This window comes from Callorhinchus milii, unplaced genomic scaffold, assembly GCF_018977255.1.
Source record: "Callorhinchus milii isolate IMCB2004 unplaced genomic scaffold, IMCB_Cmil_1.0 Scaffold2, whole genome shotgun sequence".
NCBI classification, from domain to species: Eukaryota; Metazoa; Chordata; class Chondrichthyes; order Chimaeriformes; family Callorhinchidae; genus Callorhinchus; species Callorhinchus milii.
In genome coordinates this window covers 93,089,253-93,102,958 of record NW_024704743.1, presented here as the reverse complement: position 1 = coordinate 93,102,958, position 13,706 = coordinate 93,089,253, and the positions used below count along the sequence as shown (strand labels likewise).

General features: G+C 37.5%; 1 protein-coding gene across 3 annotated transcripts in view; it reads left to right on the top strand.

Moving 5' to 3' along the window:
* Positions 1-11,400, top strand: part of neto1l (neuropilin (NRP) and tolloid (TLL)-like 1, like) — an 85,851-nt gene extending 74,451 nt beyond the window's left edge. Inside the window, exon 10 of one of the 3 annotated variants that reach the window (XM_007888012.2) lies at positions 10,698-11,400. In XM_007888012.2, the coding sequence (XP_007886203.1) occupies positions 10,698-10,791 (94 nt within the window). In that variant the 3' untranslated portion in view covers positions 10,792-11,400. Of the gene's footprint in view, positions 1-77; positions 649-5,693; positions 5,903-10,697 lie in introns of those variants that run through there. The other 2 variants (XM_042332160.1, XM_042332159.1) reach the window with 2 other exon arrangements.
* Positions 11,401-13,706: the final 2,306 nt, after the last annotated feature.

Here is a 13,706-nt window from a genome sequence, read left to right as displayed (position 1 = left end):
TAAGTGGCAGTATTGTTTTGACAGTAATAATTTTCACCTATTCATTGTGTCACATCTACATTGTTTTCATTATATAGACTGCTTGAGAATAGTATGCTGCTGGATGATTTTGAACATGCATCAAAGAATTTTGAAATTGTGGACCTGGGACATACATCAGCATGACCCTCTTGGACACCTAGCTATCGCCTTTTTTCCTGAATCAAAATGTAGACGTGCAATAATGGTGTAAAGACTAGCATTGCCATTTTATATAATATACAGTCAGATCCGGGATGGTACATGTATCGTGTGTAAGACAAATACATGCTGAAGAACAAGTACAACAATTGAAGCTGAGGATCAAGAACAATGCAGTTGAGCAGTGGCGAATGAGTGTCTCAGAGTTAAACAACAATAACACGTCAAAACATGAGCACTGTCAAATCTGGCTTTTTATACTTTGTTTCATAATCCTTTCTATGGCTAGAAATAATACAGTAGGTTAACATTTGATTAGTGAGATGGTTTCCCTTAAGTGTTTAAATTTGATTGAGATTGACAACATTTGAATATTTGATTTGGAGATAAATATTGACCAAAATTACAGTTTGTTATTTCAGGGTTTGCCTAACCATGTCTAACCTTTACCTTTGCTGTTGTATGTCACTGAGTATGTCACTGAGCTAGATTTGTATATGTGTTCAATACACAGTATGCAATAATCTTTGCTTTCTTGTAGTTTCTTGTAACTAAAGTGGGTTTTGTCCCATTGACCTCTGTTTGATCTATTAGTACCCAATATATAATTCTCACATACTGTTGTTTTCTCTTAGTTGTTAAATACATCTGAGATTTTNAAAAAAATTCTGAATCTGATATATTTAGTGCTTCTGCACAGGTCCCTAATTTATCTTCAGGGATGATTGAAATAATACTTTTTCTAAACTAATAATCCCTACCTGTATGCTTCAACAACCATTTCCATACCACTGCTTTCTCAGTCCAGAAAGATGAAGCAAAAACAAGGCTTATTTCATAATCATAGGCAACATTAACACTTCCGGGTGGGGTGAAAACACATCTTGTTATTGTTATTACTATAATATGATATACCCTACCAAAAACAAGATCTTTGATAGCTTTTAAAATGAAATTAAATAAATAATAAATTGAAACAAACACAAGCCTATGGAGTCAAAATTCAAAGTGGCGGCAGAGTTACAGCCTGAGTGGGTGACCTGAGACAGATTCACAGTTAAGGTTATGCAGGCAATAATTAAAGAATGAACAACACAAATTTTAGTGTATGAAAATGGGGTTTGTGCTAAAAAAAGGTCTTCAACCATCACCCTATTTACATATAGATATCATGCTGGAGCAGTTACAACAACAAGATCAACACATTACATTTGTATAACCTTCCACGTTGGGAGGATATCCCAAGGCGCTAGAAGGTCAGGGATTTGGACCCGAGCAGGGAGTTGCGATTGGGGGAGGGGTGGAATGAAGGCCAGGGAGTGTAGGAGGGTGGCCGAAGGTGCAGTTGAAGAGGAGGGTTTTGAGACGCGCTTTGAAGGAGGCAAGGAGGGAGTGAAGCGAAGGTACTGTGGGATAGAGTTTCAAAGGGTGGGGGCAGAGAGGCTGAAAGCCTGACAACCGATGGTGGGGCCGGACGGGCTGGGGACATTCAATAGGCCCGAACCTGCTGAGCGGAGACAGCAGACAGGTTTATATGGGGTTAGAGGGTCACAGAGGTAGGAAGGAGCAAGGCTGTGGAGGGCCTTGAAGACAAGGATGAGGATTTTGAACTCTATCCTCCGGGGAATGGGGAGCCAGTGGCGATAGGTGAGGGTGGGGGTCATAGGGTCATGGAGGACACGAGCTGCAGAATTCTGAATGATCTGCAGCTTGTGGAGCAAAGCATTGGGAAGGCTGACAATCAGGGAGTTGGCAGAGTTGAGCCTAAATGTGATGAATGTGTTGATAAGGGTTTCTGCATCCTGAGGGGTGAGGCAGTGGTGGAGCCAGCCTTGTTGCGGAAGTGGGGAAGGCAGAGCGGGTCATGGCATGGATGTGGGGTAGAAAGAACAGTTGAGGATCAAACAACAACATGTGGCAACAACAATAACTTGCATTTATATCGTGCCCTTATACAGTGAGTTCATAACATGTTCCTTGTGATAGTTATAAAGAACGTGGTGTGAAACTTCATAAATGTTACCATCAGGAATTGTGCACATCACTTTTTCCACTCAGAGATCCATTCGTCAGTAACCTCACATTGGCCATTGTCAACATTTAACTGTAAACAAATATATGATACTTGCAAAAAATTATTGCAAATTGTTTATTGTATAGCATATGTGTTGAGTGTTAGTCAAACCTATTTTTCTATAGATATAAAATACACCATGCTGTACCCTGAATATTTCACTGTAATTATAGTTTCATTTGAAAGATGCATAAAGTTGTTTTTTTTATTTTTGAGGGCAAATGAGAGCATACAAGAGTCAAAATTGTAAGATTTCTAAACACGTGACATGGCTAAGTTTGAGCCTTTTCTGGCATTCCTTGTATAGATGAAGCACCTGTCTCCAGGTAAAGGGGATCACTATTTGCTTGCTCGAACACGATGCTAATGAAGGGTGAAAATTGCACCCTCCCGGGTATGGAAATAACTTTTAAGTGATCCAGAGATCTGAGCTTGGAGGTTGTTTAAAAATTATGTTCTGGATGGGTTTTTGGCTTGTCCTTGGCTGATCAAGCCCAGGAAACAAATGTATTAGAAATCACCCCAAACTCATAAATTACATTTTAAAAAATTTCGATAAAAAACAATGGTGAGCTAGAAGAAAGTGATCCCATTTAGTTGGAGAGATGGTTGTTTCAACTACTGGTAGTTATTGAAACATCTTAAGGAACATAAGGAATGTTAGAAAAGACCACAATTCAATTCATGTTCCTTAATTGAAGAGCAAGATTAAATGTGCTTGGAAATATCTTCTCCTAACTTCACAATGATGGTAGTGCTCAAAACCAGCTCAAATTGTTGAAGGTTACCATCTTACTTTCTTGCTCAAGTGTGCCTTTTTTTGAACCCCAGTCGTGATCTTTCATGTGGTGCTTGATAGGTTGTCAATTAGTTAAGTCATTATTCGATCAAGTCACACCAGAGGGCCACAATCCAGGATCCAAAACTTTAGAGTTGATAAGGAAAATTTAGAGCCAGTCAGTGATGTGTTGGTAGTTCACAGCTGCCATCCTTGAAGTCAAAGATCTATCTATGTAGTTGCATTTTGGGGTCTTGCTGCATGGATGTACAGACTCCAGCCTGACTTTTGAGTTGGTCTGATATTCTGGACATGAGAATTGTTCACCTTGAAAAAAAGTGCCTTTAGAAGACATACACTCCATAGATCTTTAAGATATTTAGTGCCGGGATTTGACATTTAGGATCCTTGATTGCAGCCTTTCAGTGCTACCTTATAACATGATGAGTTAACTGAGAGGCTTCTCTAGCTTCCAGAACAGGGCCCTCACGACGCGCTAATCCAAGACAAATAATTATAATCCTTGCATTTGATATAGCGCCTTTTCACATTGAAACCTCACAAGGCGCTACACAGTAATCACTGTAAAACATAATGATGTGCATTTGTTGACAAATGTGGCAGCAAGTTTGCACACAATGTCCCACAAACAGTCAAGAGTTGAATCATCATTTTAACTGAGAGATTGTTGGCCAGGACTCTGGGGGAAACTCCCTATTCTTTTTGAATAGCGTCCTGGGATCTTTAATCTGAACAGACGGACAGAACCTCGGTTTAATATCTCATCTGAATGATGGCACTTCTGATGTTGCACCACTCCCCAGCATTGCACTGGAATATCAGTTTAGATTATTAGGTTGAAGTCCTCGATGTTGGGTTTGAAGCTATGTAACCTTCTGACTCTCGAGGCAAGGGTGATATCAACAGAGCCAGAGTGACACACCAATATTTTCCATTGGGTTTGGATACTACCATTATTTGGATGTTGGAGAAAAAATTCAAACCCATTTTTACCTTGTTCCTTAGTTCATGAGAAGAATGTGTTTAGGAAACTGAAATTCTGAGCCCTTCATTTCTACAGTATAAACTGATGTTGTAAGAGAGAACGTAAACCAGCTTTTTTTTTCCACATACATTCGCAGGTGTTTGCCTAAACCCTTCACACAAAGCAATATACTCTTGGGTGAATACAATGCTTACAATTGGTTAATCTGTCATCTCTGAATTAAGACCAGTTGGTAACCATCTACAGTGATATAAGTTTTATAACACTGTAGATGGTTGCAGGGAATGGAGCATAATGATTTTAGATTCTGCTATGTAATAACTTACATCTTTATTTGCCCTCTCGGGATGTCAGGTAGAAATTATATAACTGTCATTGAAAGAACTGGTCATTTATGCCTGGTAACCCTGGCTCCATATTTTCACTCTAATCCATTGACCAGCAGAATATATAATCAGGAGATTTTTTGCAATAATGCAGCCACAGGACATATTATGGATAATAATTGTTAATGAACAATATTTGGAAATAGCTACATCATAAAACAAAACTAATTGACCTCTGTAAACTATTTATAAAGGGATGAAAAATGCAATGCCTTATTATCATATTGTTAATAATTGCGGTTTAATCAGTTCATAACTAATGTATGTCTGTAAATGAACCCCACCCCCCCCCCCCCCACCCCCCATTCCCCACCACACCATTCCCTGACTTCAGCAGAAAGGCTAAACCTGGGGTCTCTAGTGGCCATCATTGGAGTTGCCAGCAGCTGGACAAGGGATAAGAGTGCAGGTTCAATGGATACCATCTTATCTCAATCTGAGCTCACACTATGATTCAACCACAATTTTGAATGACAATAATTATAATATCACAATATAAATCTTTCTGTTTTTTTTAGCTACATCAATGCTGATTCTGATTGAACAAGCTTAATGCAGTATATATATATTACATATATAATATATATGTGTATACATAAAATATCAACATGGAAATAAGGAAACCATGTGTATCTTATCACCTTGATTGTACAGAACTGTTTTATGCAGGGGAGAATAGAATTAGTGTCCAATATTATAAGCTAAGGAAACACATGCTATAGCTACCTTGAGGAATAAGGACATCACATTCATAACAATTAAATAAGTTCCAGTGGGTACAATGCGGGGAGACTCACCTCAAGCATTTACTTAGGGAATGAACACATTCTTAATTCACTAGGGAGTAGAGGGATGCTGCAGACTTGGTACCAAGGCAAGTTAAGTGTGAAGGTGAGCATCATTGAATGATCCAAAATGAGGAGTTGAGTTAAATGAATAAATGCCTTTCCACATGACTATCTTATTTTAGTCTTTTTGAAGGCATGAGATCCTCCAGCACAAATAAGTTATTTTCTGTAAATTGTCCCTCCACAACAGACTCTGAATATGCAAATATATATATCTTATTTGCTAAGTATACATTCCTCCTTTGTGGTCTCTTTTTTAAAAAATGAATAAAGTGGATAGAGTCCACTACAATAATAAACACAAATACTCAACATCCCAGTAAAACAAGGGGGTCTATAATACTATCTCTTCCTTCAGTGTGAAGCAGGCTACTAAAATATCTGCCTCAACTTGCCTTCCTGTGATGTGTTGTCCCAATAGGTCCGAATGGCACAATATAGCCACAACAGAAGATATGAACCTGAATCCATATAGCAAAACCTGCTGGTGTTAGCAAAATAAATCAACACAAACTGAAGGTTGTGTACATTATTAAATATGTGTGTGTGTGTATATATATATATATGATTCTTTGGATAGCATGTTACAAGGATATATTAAACTCTAGTTTGCAAAAGATTTTATAATAAATTCTGAGATTTACTGCCATATTTTGTAACATCAATAAAACACTTTTTGTCTCAAGCTTTTTAACATTTTGAAAGCATCCATTATGATATAACTTGAGTTATTTGTAAAAACTATTTATCTCTGAGTGCTTATTACAATAATAAGTTAGGGACCCATAGAACCATGGAAAAAAGTGGAGGCTATATGTCACACAGGGAGATAAGTACCTTTAATTAACATTGTGAAGTTAGTAGAAATCAGTAATCTACTTGAAGAAGGGTGAACTTTTTAAGTATAAAATTAATGGATTAAGTATAAAAAAATATTGGATCTTGAAAGGTTTGACCATCCCTAAATGGGTTTTCCCATTGATAAATATTAGTTTATGTTTACACCATTACAAATATCTATGCATTGTATTGTCATACATTCAAACAATCATAATATTTTCAGTTCAGATTTACAGTTCGTACTTTTTAACAGTATTATTTATTGATCATTAAAAGGAATATGGACTCATAAATAATTATTAACTGAACATTGAAGACTTGCTAGTGCTAGATTTACATTTTAATATCACAACAGGTGATGAAGAAGGCTCTTCAGCTCATTTGATCTCATCCCATCTTACTGTTTTCCTGTTATAGCATTAATGTATTTCTTAAATGACTCCAGTGTCCTGGTCTCAATCAATATTCCTACAAACTATTCCAGTCATCAATTACATCCTTCTAGTGCTTGTTCTGAACTTTTCCTTCAAAACCCTACACATGTGCCTTCTTGTCCTGCTGCTTTGGTGAATGTGAAAGTTTGGCTCTGAGTATACTTTAACAATCTCATTTTACCATTTGAAATGACACTATAAGATCTTCTATGAAACGCATTTTCAAATATGATTCATACTAAAGCATAGGATAAATATTCTGCTCCCTAGAAAAAATATGGAAGATTCCATGAAGCAGTATATGTTTTGTCTGTGTAATTAGTAAAATATATTTAAATATGTTTAAATTCACTTCAAGGTCTTGCATTTACAAGAAAAAGAAACAGAAAAATGTGTCATGTATTACAAATGTGATGTATGGTTGGCGTGGCTGGCAGTGCCCTTGCATCTGGCTTAAGAAGTGTGTGGATTTTAAACTAATTATCTGGGCTAACATGGCAATGCAGTACTGAGGTAGCACTGCATTGTGAGAGTTAGTCATCTTTCAGTTGAATTGTTAAACCAAGGAGCAGTCTGCTGGTTCTTCAGGTGGACATTAAAGATACCATGACACTATTTGAAAAGAGAAAGAGTATTTCATGGTGTCTTGCAGATGAATTGACAATTCACCCAACGGCTGCTTTTGTTTCTTTGCTCTGTGCAATATGACTGCCACATTTGCAGTCGACAATAATTACATGCAATTAATGTCCACGTGTTAGGTGCCATAAAAATACAAATTATTTTTCACTTGAAAAGGTTCCACTTCTAGCAGTACACTGACAGAGAATGTTTAAAACATAATGTTAAGATGCAAATCAGACATTTAGTTTAGATTTAACATGGGTTTTCAGTTTGGGGATATTTAATATAAAATTCGGAGAATGGGCAAATCATACAACGTTAGCTGGATGATTAAGTTATGTGAAATCTATTAAATTAATTACTACATAGCTATATTTGAAATAAAGAATATATTTCTCACTCGTATAGTTTGATGAAGAGCCCTGTTTGTCATATCCACTTTCCATTTTGTTGTTTTGTGACAAATATCCTCATGTGTCTTTGCTGAATAACTGTTTTTTATAATGGCGTTTATTGCATGTGTGTAACCCTTTCTTTATAATTTATGTCTCAGCTGCAGTTTCAAGAGTGAGACTTTAAATGGTGATTAAAACCAGCTCTTTCCTGTCCCTGTCTCAGTTCACTGCACTGCTTATCAATTGTGAGAGCTGTTGCATGCTAAAGCCCCAGTGCTATCTGATGTTAGGAAGCTCATTAAACCAAGTCACTACTGGTGAATTCCCTTGGTCAGGGACTTGGGCAGGTACATAATTTCATTTTAATAAAAGGCATAGGAATGTTTGCTTTTCAACTGTACCACACCTTCAGTGAGATTTCACTCTACTCTTTATGAAAGTAAATCATCGCCGAATGTTGTTTGGAAGTTCAGGTTCACAGCAGCCCAGCTCAACAAACCTAGTGGTTCCTCAAACTTGCTTAAGATCAGAGCTTGACAAAGCTACTGACCTTTAACTGAGAAGTTCTTTTACTGGCTTCAATAATTTTTTACCAATGTAACATCAATTGAACATCAATAAAAGTTGGTAAACAGACTGACAATCAAAGAATAACTCCCGATATCTTTCATTAGAAGAAATAATCACTTTTATAGCCTATCCTTTCTTTAATAAATGAAGACATTAACATCTACCTAAAACTGTTTAATCAGAGGGAACCCAGTCCAGGTGTTGCAACATTTACCAACAATCCTTTACAAAATCTAGATACCTTACATTTGGTGCAACATCTCAAAGTGGTTCACAAAAATGCTGTAAATTGTAGTGACCATGCATTTATAGATGAATGCAGCAGCCAATTTGCTCACAACAATACTCTATAAACAGCCATGAAGTGAATGCCTAATTTTATCTGGGGGATTGTTGGCCAGGTTACAGGGAGAAATTCCCTTCTCTTTTTAATTACTGTCATGTGATCTTTAATGACCACATGGACAGATAGACAGAGTCTTGGTTTAATGTCTGAAATCTGGTACTTCTCAACAACAATAACTTGCATATAGATAGCTTGCTTCACACAGGGTAATATCTCAGATCGCTTAACAGTGGAGTGCTCACAATGGAGAGCTCACCCAGTACTGCACTGAAGTATCTATCTAGGCCAGTAGTCGCCAGTGGCCTATGGCCATCAAGAAGTGTGCTCCACCTCCGAGTATTCACAATAGTCTAGGTGAGCCCATGTTCAATCAATAGTGTGTTTCAAGTTATTTTGATCAAATATTTCTTGATTTATAGCATAAATCAAGAAATAATCAATCAAGAAAATTGAGTTTGTTGGCCGATCAAAATGGTTGGCCAACACTGATCTAGTCTGTGAGTTCAAAGTTTCATGGGGTGTGAATCCACAACCTTCTGAGCATTAGATGTATTGCTGCAGTAAATGTATTGCTGCGACTTATTGCTGTGCTGTAAATAGGGAATGACAATAATTCCCAATAGTAAACTATAAATTATGACTTTAATGTAGGCTGAATGCTGCAACCAGTTCTACTGCTCATATATTCAGCAGATGTTTTTGTGATGGTCGATAAACCTCCTCTCTGAAACGCACTGGTGTGCTGATGAGCACAGCAATAATGATGTGAGGCTTGGAGATGCCACACAAATACTCAACTTAGCTTCAGCCTCTGCAATCTCAGAAACTCCTTCAAACTCCAGTGGGAGCAAATCAATTCACCAATTGTCATTTGCTGCAGTCGGGCAATGCCTTCTTAAATAACAATAATCCCTGCATTTAGTATAGCTCCTAGAACGTCAAGAGTATGTCAAAGTGCCTCACAAATTTTCTGTAAAGTGCAACTATTGCGTATTGTAGGCAAGTACGCCAGCCAATTTGGGCATAGCAATATCCCATCCAAACATCCATGAAGTGATTGATCAATTTTTCTGGAGAATTCCTGGCCAACACATTATAAGCTCCCTTCTCATTATGAATAATGACCTGGCATCCACCTGAATAGGTAAGGGTTTAATGTTTCATCCAAATGATGGCACCTTCAACAGCTGCTCTCTCAATATTGTTCTGGAGTGTCAGTCTAGAGCATGGGCTCAAAGTTCCAATATGGGTCTGACCCAAATGTGAAAGTGGCATAAACTTAGCTGAGTTGACATCTCAAAGCTGAGATCTCCTACCCCACATGCCATTGCAGAATAATCAGGCAGTGTGTCGTCTGAATGTTGTCTCCTGAATTGAGAGAAATTATCTTCAAGGTCTTTTTTTCAATTCTCACTAGGCATAGTTTGAACATATAGTATCCACAAACAATGCAGTATTCTAGTAGAACATTAAACAAAACATAGTTTAGGTCAACAACAACTTTTATCATAGGAATTTTGTAACTGCAAGAAACCTACAGGCACCCACACATCTCATATCACAGAGCCAGTCAGCACATCTATGTGAGGATCGTATTGTAATGCAAAGAACTTGGCTCAGCTTTCACTAAGTTTACATTATTATTTGAGACAAAGGTATAATCTGAAATGTTATTATGTGTTTATCCCAGGGGCTGAAGTGTGGCAAATCTTATTTTATCAGTGGAATGTGGTCACTTCCCTAAATGATACAGTAATGGTGAAGCAGAATCCAGCCCCCATTCCTTCATTCTGTAGATCATCTTGTTTTCAGCCACCTGCATATACGTAGTGGCCTAAATATAAAAAGTTTGAACTCTTTTACGATCCTAGTCCATACTAACTTAACCAAGACAAATGCATAAGTAGTCACAGATTCAAGGTTATGAAGGGCAATTTCAGAACTAACACCATGAAGTATCTTTTACACAAAAACATGTTATCAGAAAGAGTGGTTGAGGCTGGGACGTTGGAGTCATATAGGAAATAGCTGTAATAATGCTGTAATGGGAAGATGGTAGTGTCGGTATTCTGGATAGATGAAATCAAATGGGCTGATATACCTTTATCCAAACCTTGTGATCTTGTGATAATCATCCTTGCGGCTACTGTATGGTTAGTGAAGTGCTTTATCTTGGCCTGTTGCGTTGTTAACTGTGTTCTTGTCATCTTCTTCAGAGGGATGCCCGTGAGGCTGGAAGAGAATGACAGTGATGATTGTGAAATGCAGCAAGAAAGGCAAACGGGACTTTACTTCCTCCACCACTGTTAAAAGTGCTGCCTCCAGGCCACTAACATGACTATCACATTCTCAGGCTCATCACCACAATCAAAATCCATCATGCACATTTTAAATGCAGAAGAAAAAGTTTAAAAAAATCTAAGTGCCTGTTCCCATATGCATCGACTGACAGGAATTTGGCTTGGATAACTAGCAGAGTTTTAACAAATGCAAACTTTAAAATTAAAATGTCTGTTAGGTGAAAAAGCATCTGGCTGACAGACGTTACTGGTAATAGTTTCAGAAATTGCTGTAATTATTTCCTAGTGGTGAGATTTCCTACCGCAATGTGAAATGTACGTAGCTTGGCCCAAAATGTGTTAATTGCTGGATCCATCACACAGCAACTATGTGGGTTTGAAATACAAGTCCACTGAAATCACGTCAGCTTATTTTCACTGTGTTTTTCATCAGGTACGGCAAGTTTCTACTGACAAAAGTGCAATTTATGTCATTTTGAAAATTAAACTCAGTCAATTTTCCAAGTAAAAACTTGCTTAATGGGCCCAGAACATCCAAATCAGCCTTCTTACTGTCAGGTTAGGTTTCTATTGCTAGATTTGTTTGTTTCCAAAATGAACACTCATTTTACCTATGACCAGAGCAGAACTAGTGGAATCTCATTTGATATCTTTGCATAAAGATGAGTGTGACTCTTTCAGTTCTGTTTTCTCTCTGAGTATTAACATTAAAATGTCAATTACCTTTGCATTTAGGTGTTTATTCAGGATCTGTATTTTGTCACATAAATGCAAAAAAAAGGAGAAATTATATGTTTTGATGTCTGTTTTAAAACTGCAATATCAAGTCTGGAATGTCATGTTTATTGAACTTGTCTTGCAACCATTATTGTTTTTGTATTACACAAAATACTTACGAGTTCTCAAATGTAATTGTCACATGTATGTTAAATGTCTGCACTTTTGTTACTGCATTGCTTTGGGCTTTTTACTGGAAAGGGAAATAAAACATGGAAAAATTGCTTAATAATTTAGTTCTGATTTTATGATAGCAGTCAAAATAAACTGGGGAACACCCACTGTTAAAACCTTCTTCATTGCATTAAAAGACAGTTTTGTAAGATCATGTATAATAATAATCCTTGCATTTGATATAGCGCTTCATCACGTCTTTGAGACGTCTCAAAGTGCTTCATAGAATATATTGTAAAGTGAATTGACTATATTTTGTGGGCATAACACAGCAGCCAATTGCACACAGCAGTGTCCCACAAACACTCGTGGATTGAATGAACAAATTATTTTTTTTTGAAGGAATTGTTACCCCCAGAAAAGCGATCCGCAAATCAACTATCAACTGGGTTCCTACTTACTATTAGGTAAACAGAGCCATGTGGAGTAAGGAAGCTTGCCCAGCGTTTTGCCATGCCTGGAACTCAGGTCCTCTCACTTGTGAGGTGAGTCTTCTAACCACTAATCTACAGGATGCATGGCTTCTTTGTGGGACATTGCTATACGTAAATGGGCTACCACGTTTGCCTACAAATTCTCAGTCACTACACTTTGCAGAAATTCCTGTGCAGCACATTTGAGATGTCATTCCAACATGAAAAGCACTATCCAAATGCAATGATTATTGTTAGTAGTTGTAGTATTATAATAATAATAATCCTTGCATTTGATATAGCGCTTTTCAAATCTTCTAGACATCTCAAAGTGCTTCACAGAATAGACTGTAAAGTGAATTGACTATATTTGTGGGCGAAATGCGTCAGCCAATTGCGCACAGCAGCATCCCACTAACAGTCGTGGATTGAAATGACCAATTTATTATTGTTTTTTTTCTTGAGGGAATATTATCAAGGGTGTCGAGTAAGGAAACTTGCCCAAGGTTTCACCCTGCCGGGAATCAAATCCAGGTCTCTTGCTTACAAAGTGAGTGATCTAACCACTGAGCTACAGGACTCCACTTATAAAGAAGGTCCTTCAGCCTATTTGATCACATCCTTACTGAATAACTGCACCACTGTTCTTTCATCATAACATCAAGCTCTTTCTGTTCAGTTAAATACCCACTGGGTAAATGAAGACTTTCTGGTTTGTGTCATGAAATTGCCCTTTGCAAACCTAAATCGGAAAGGCAGCAGAACAAGGGATCACAAGTTTATGTTTGTAGAGAACAATTTCAAGACAGACAACATGATGTATGCTATATCTAAAGGGTAATTGACAACTGAAACAGTAAAAGGAAACGTGGTTGATGTCAGAATGTTGGACTAATTTGAGAAATGGTTGATATAATAATAATATTATTATTGTACCTCACAAGATTCACTGTAAAGTGTAGTTACTGTGTGTTGTGTGGGCACATATGCTCTAACTGGTAATGTATGTATTCTGGATGGATGGGGATTAAATGTGACAAAGGATTTTCTTCAACTGAACTTCCCTTATGATCGATTGATTAGTGCTTAACTAGATAAAGCACAGTAGAGACTATCAATAGCAGGAGGTGTACAGAGAGATGACTCCTGCCATTGAAGTACATTTACATTCTTATTCTCTTCCCCAGGTGAAAATCAAAGGGCTATTAATCTTTTTCGATATATACTGGGCCTCTGATTACAAGAGAAGCATGCTCTAACATTTTAGCATCACTAATAGCACAGCCACAGCCTTCAGATTGAAAAATCTCATTGCATGTTTGTCACTCGCAGGCAATGTGATCATTTGGTAGAGATGACATTGTTATCCCGTAAAGACAGCATCAGAGTGTAATAACCAGAAGCAGGAATGCTCCAGATTGCCTTTTCACATCTTGCACTCCTCCACATTCTGGCTGAGGGCTTTGAGAACACTTCCATCTGTTCATAGTTAACCTGCATGAAATCAGCAGACCCAGCCTACAGCAGGGATTGAATCCGGCACCACATTGTTCCTATATCT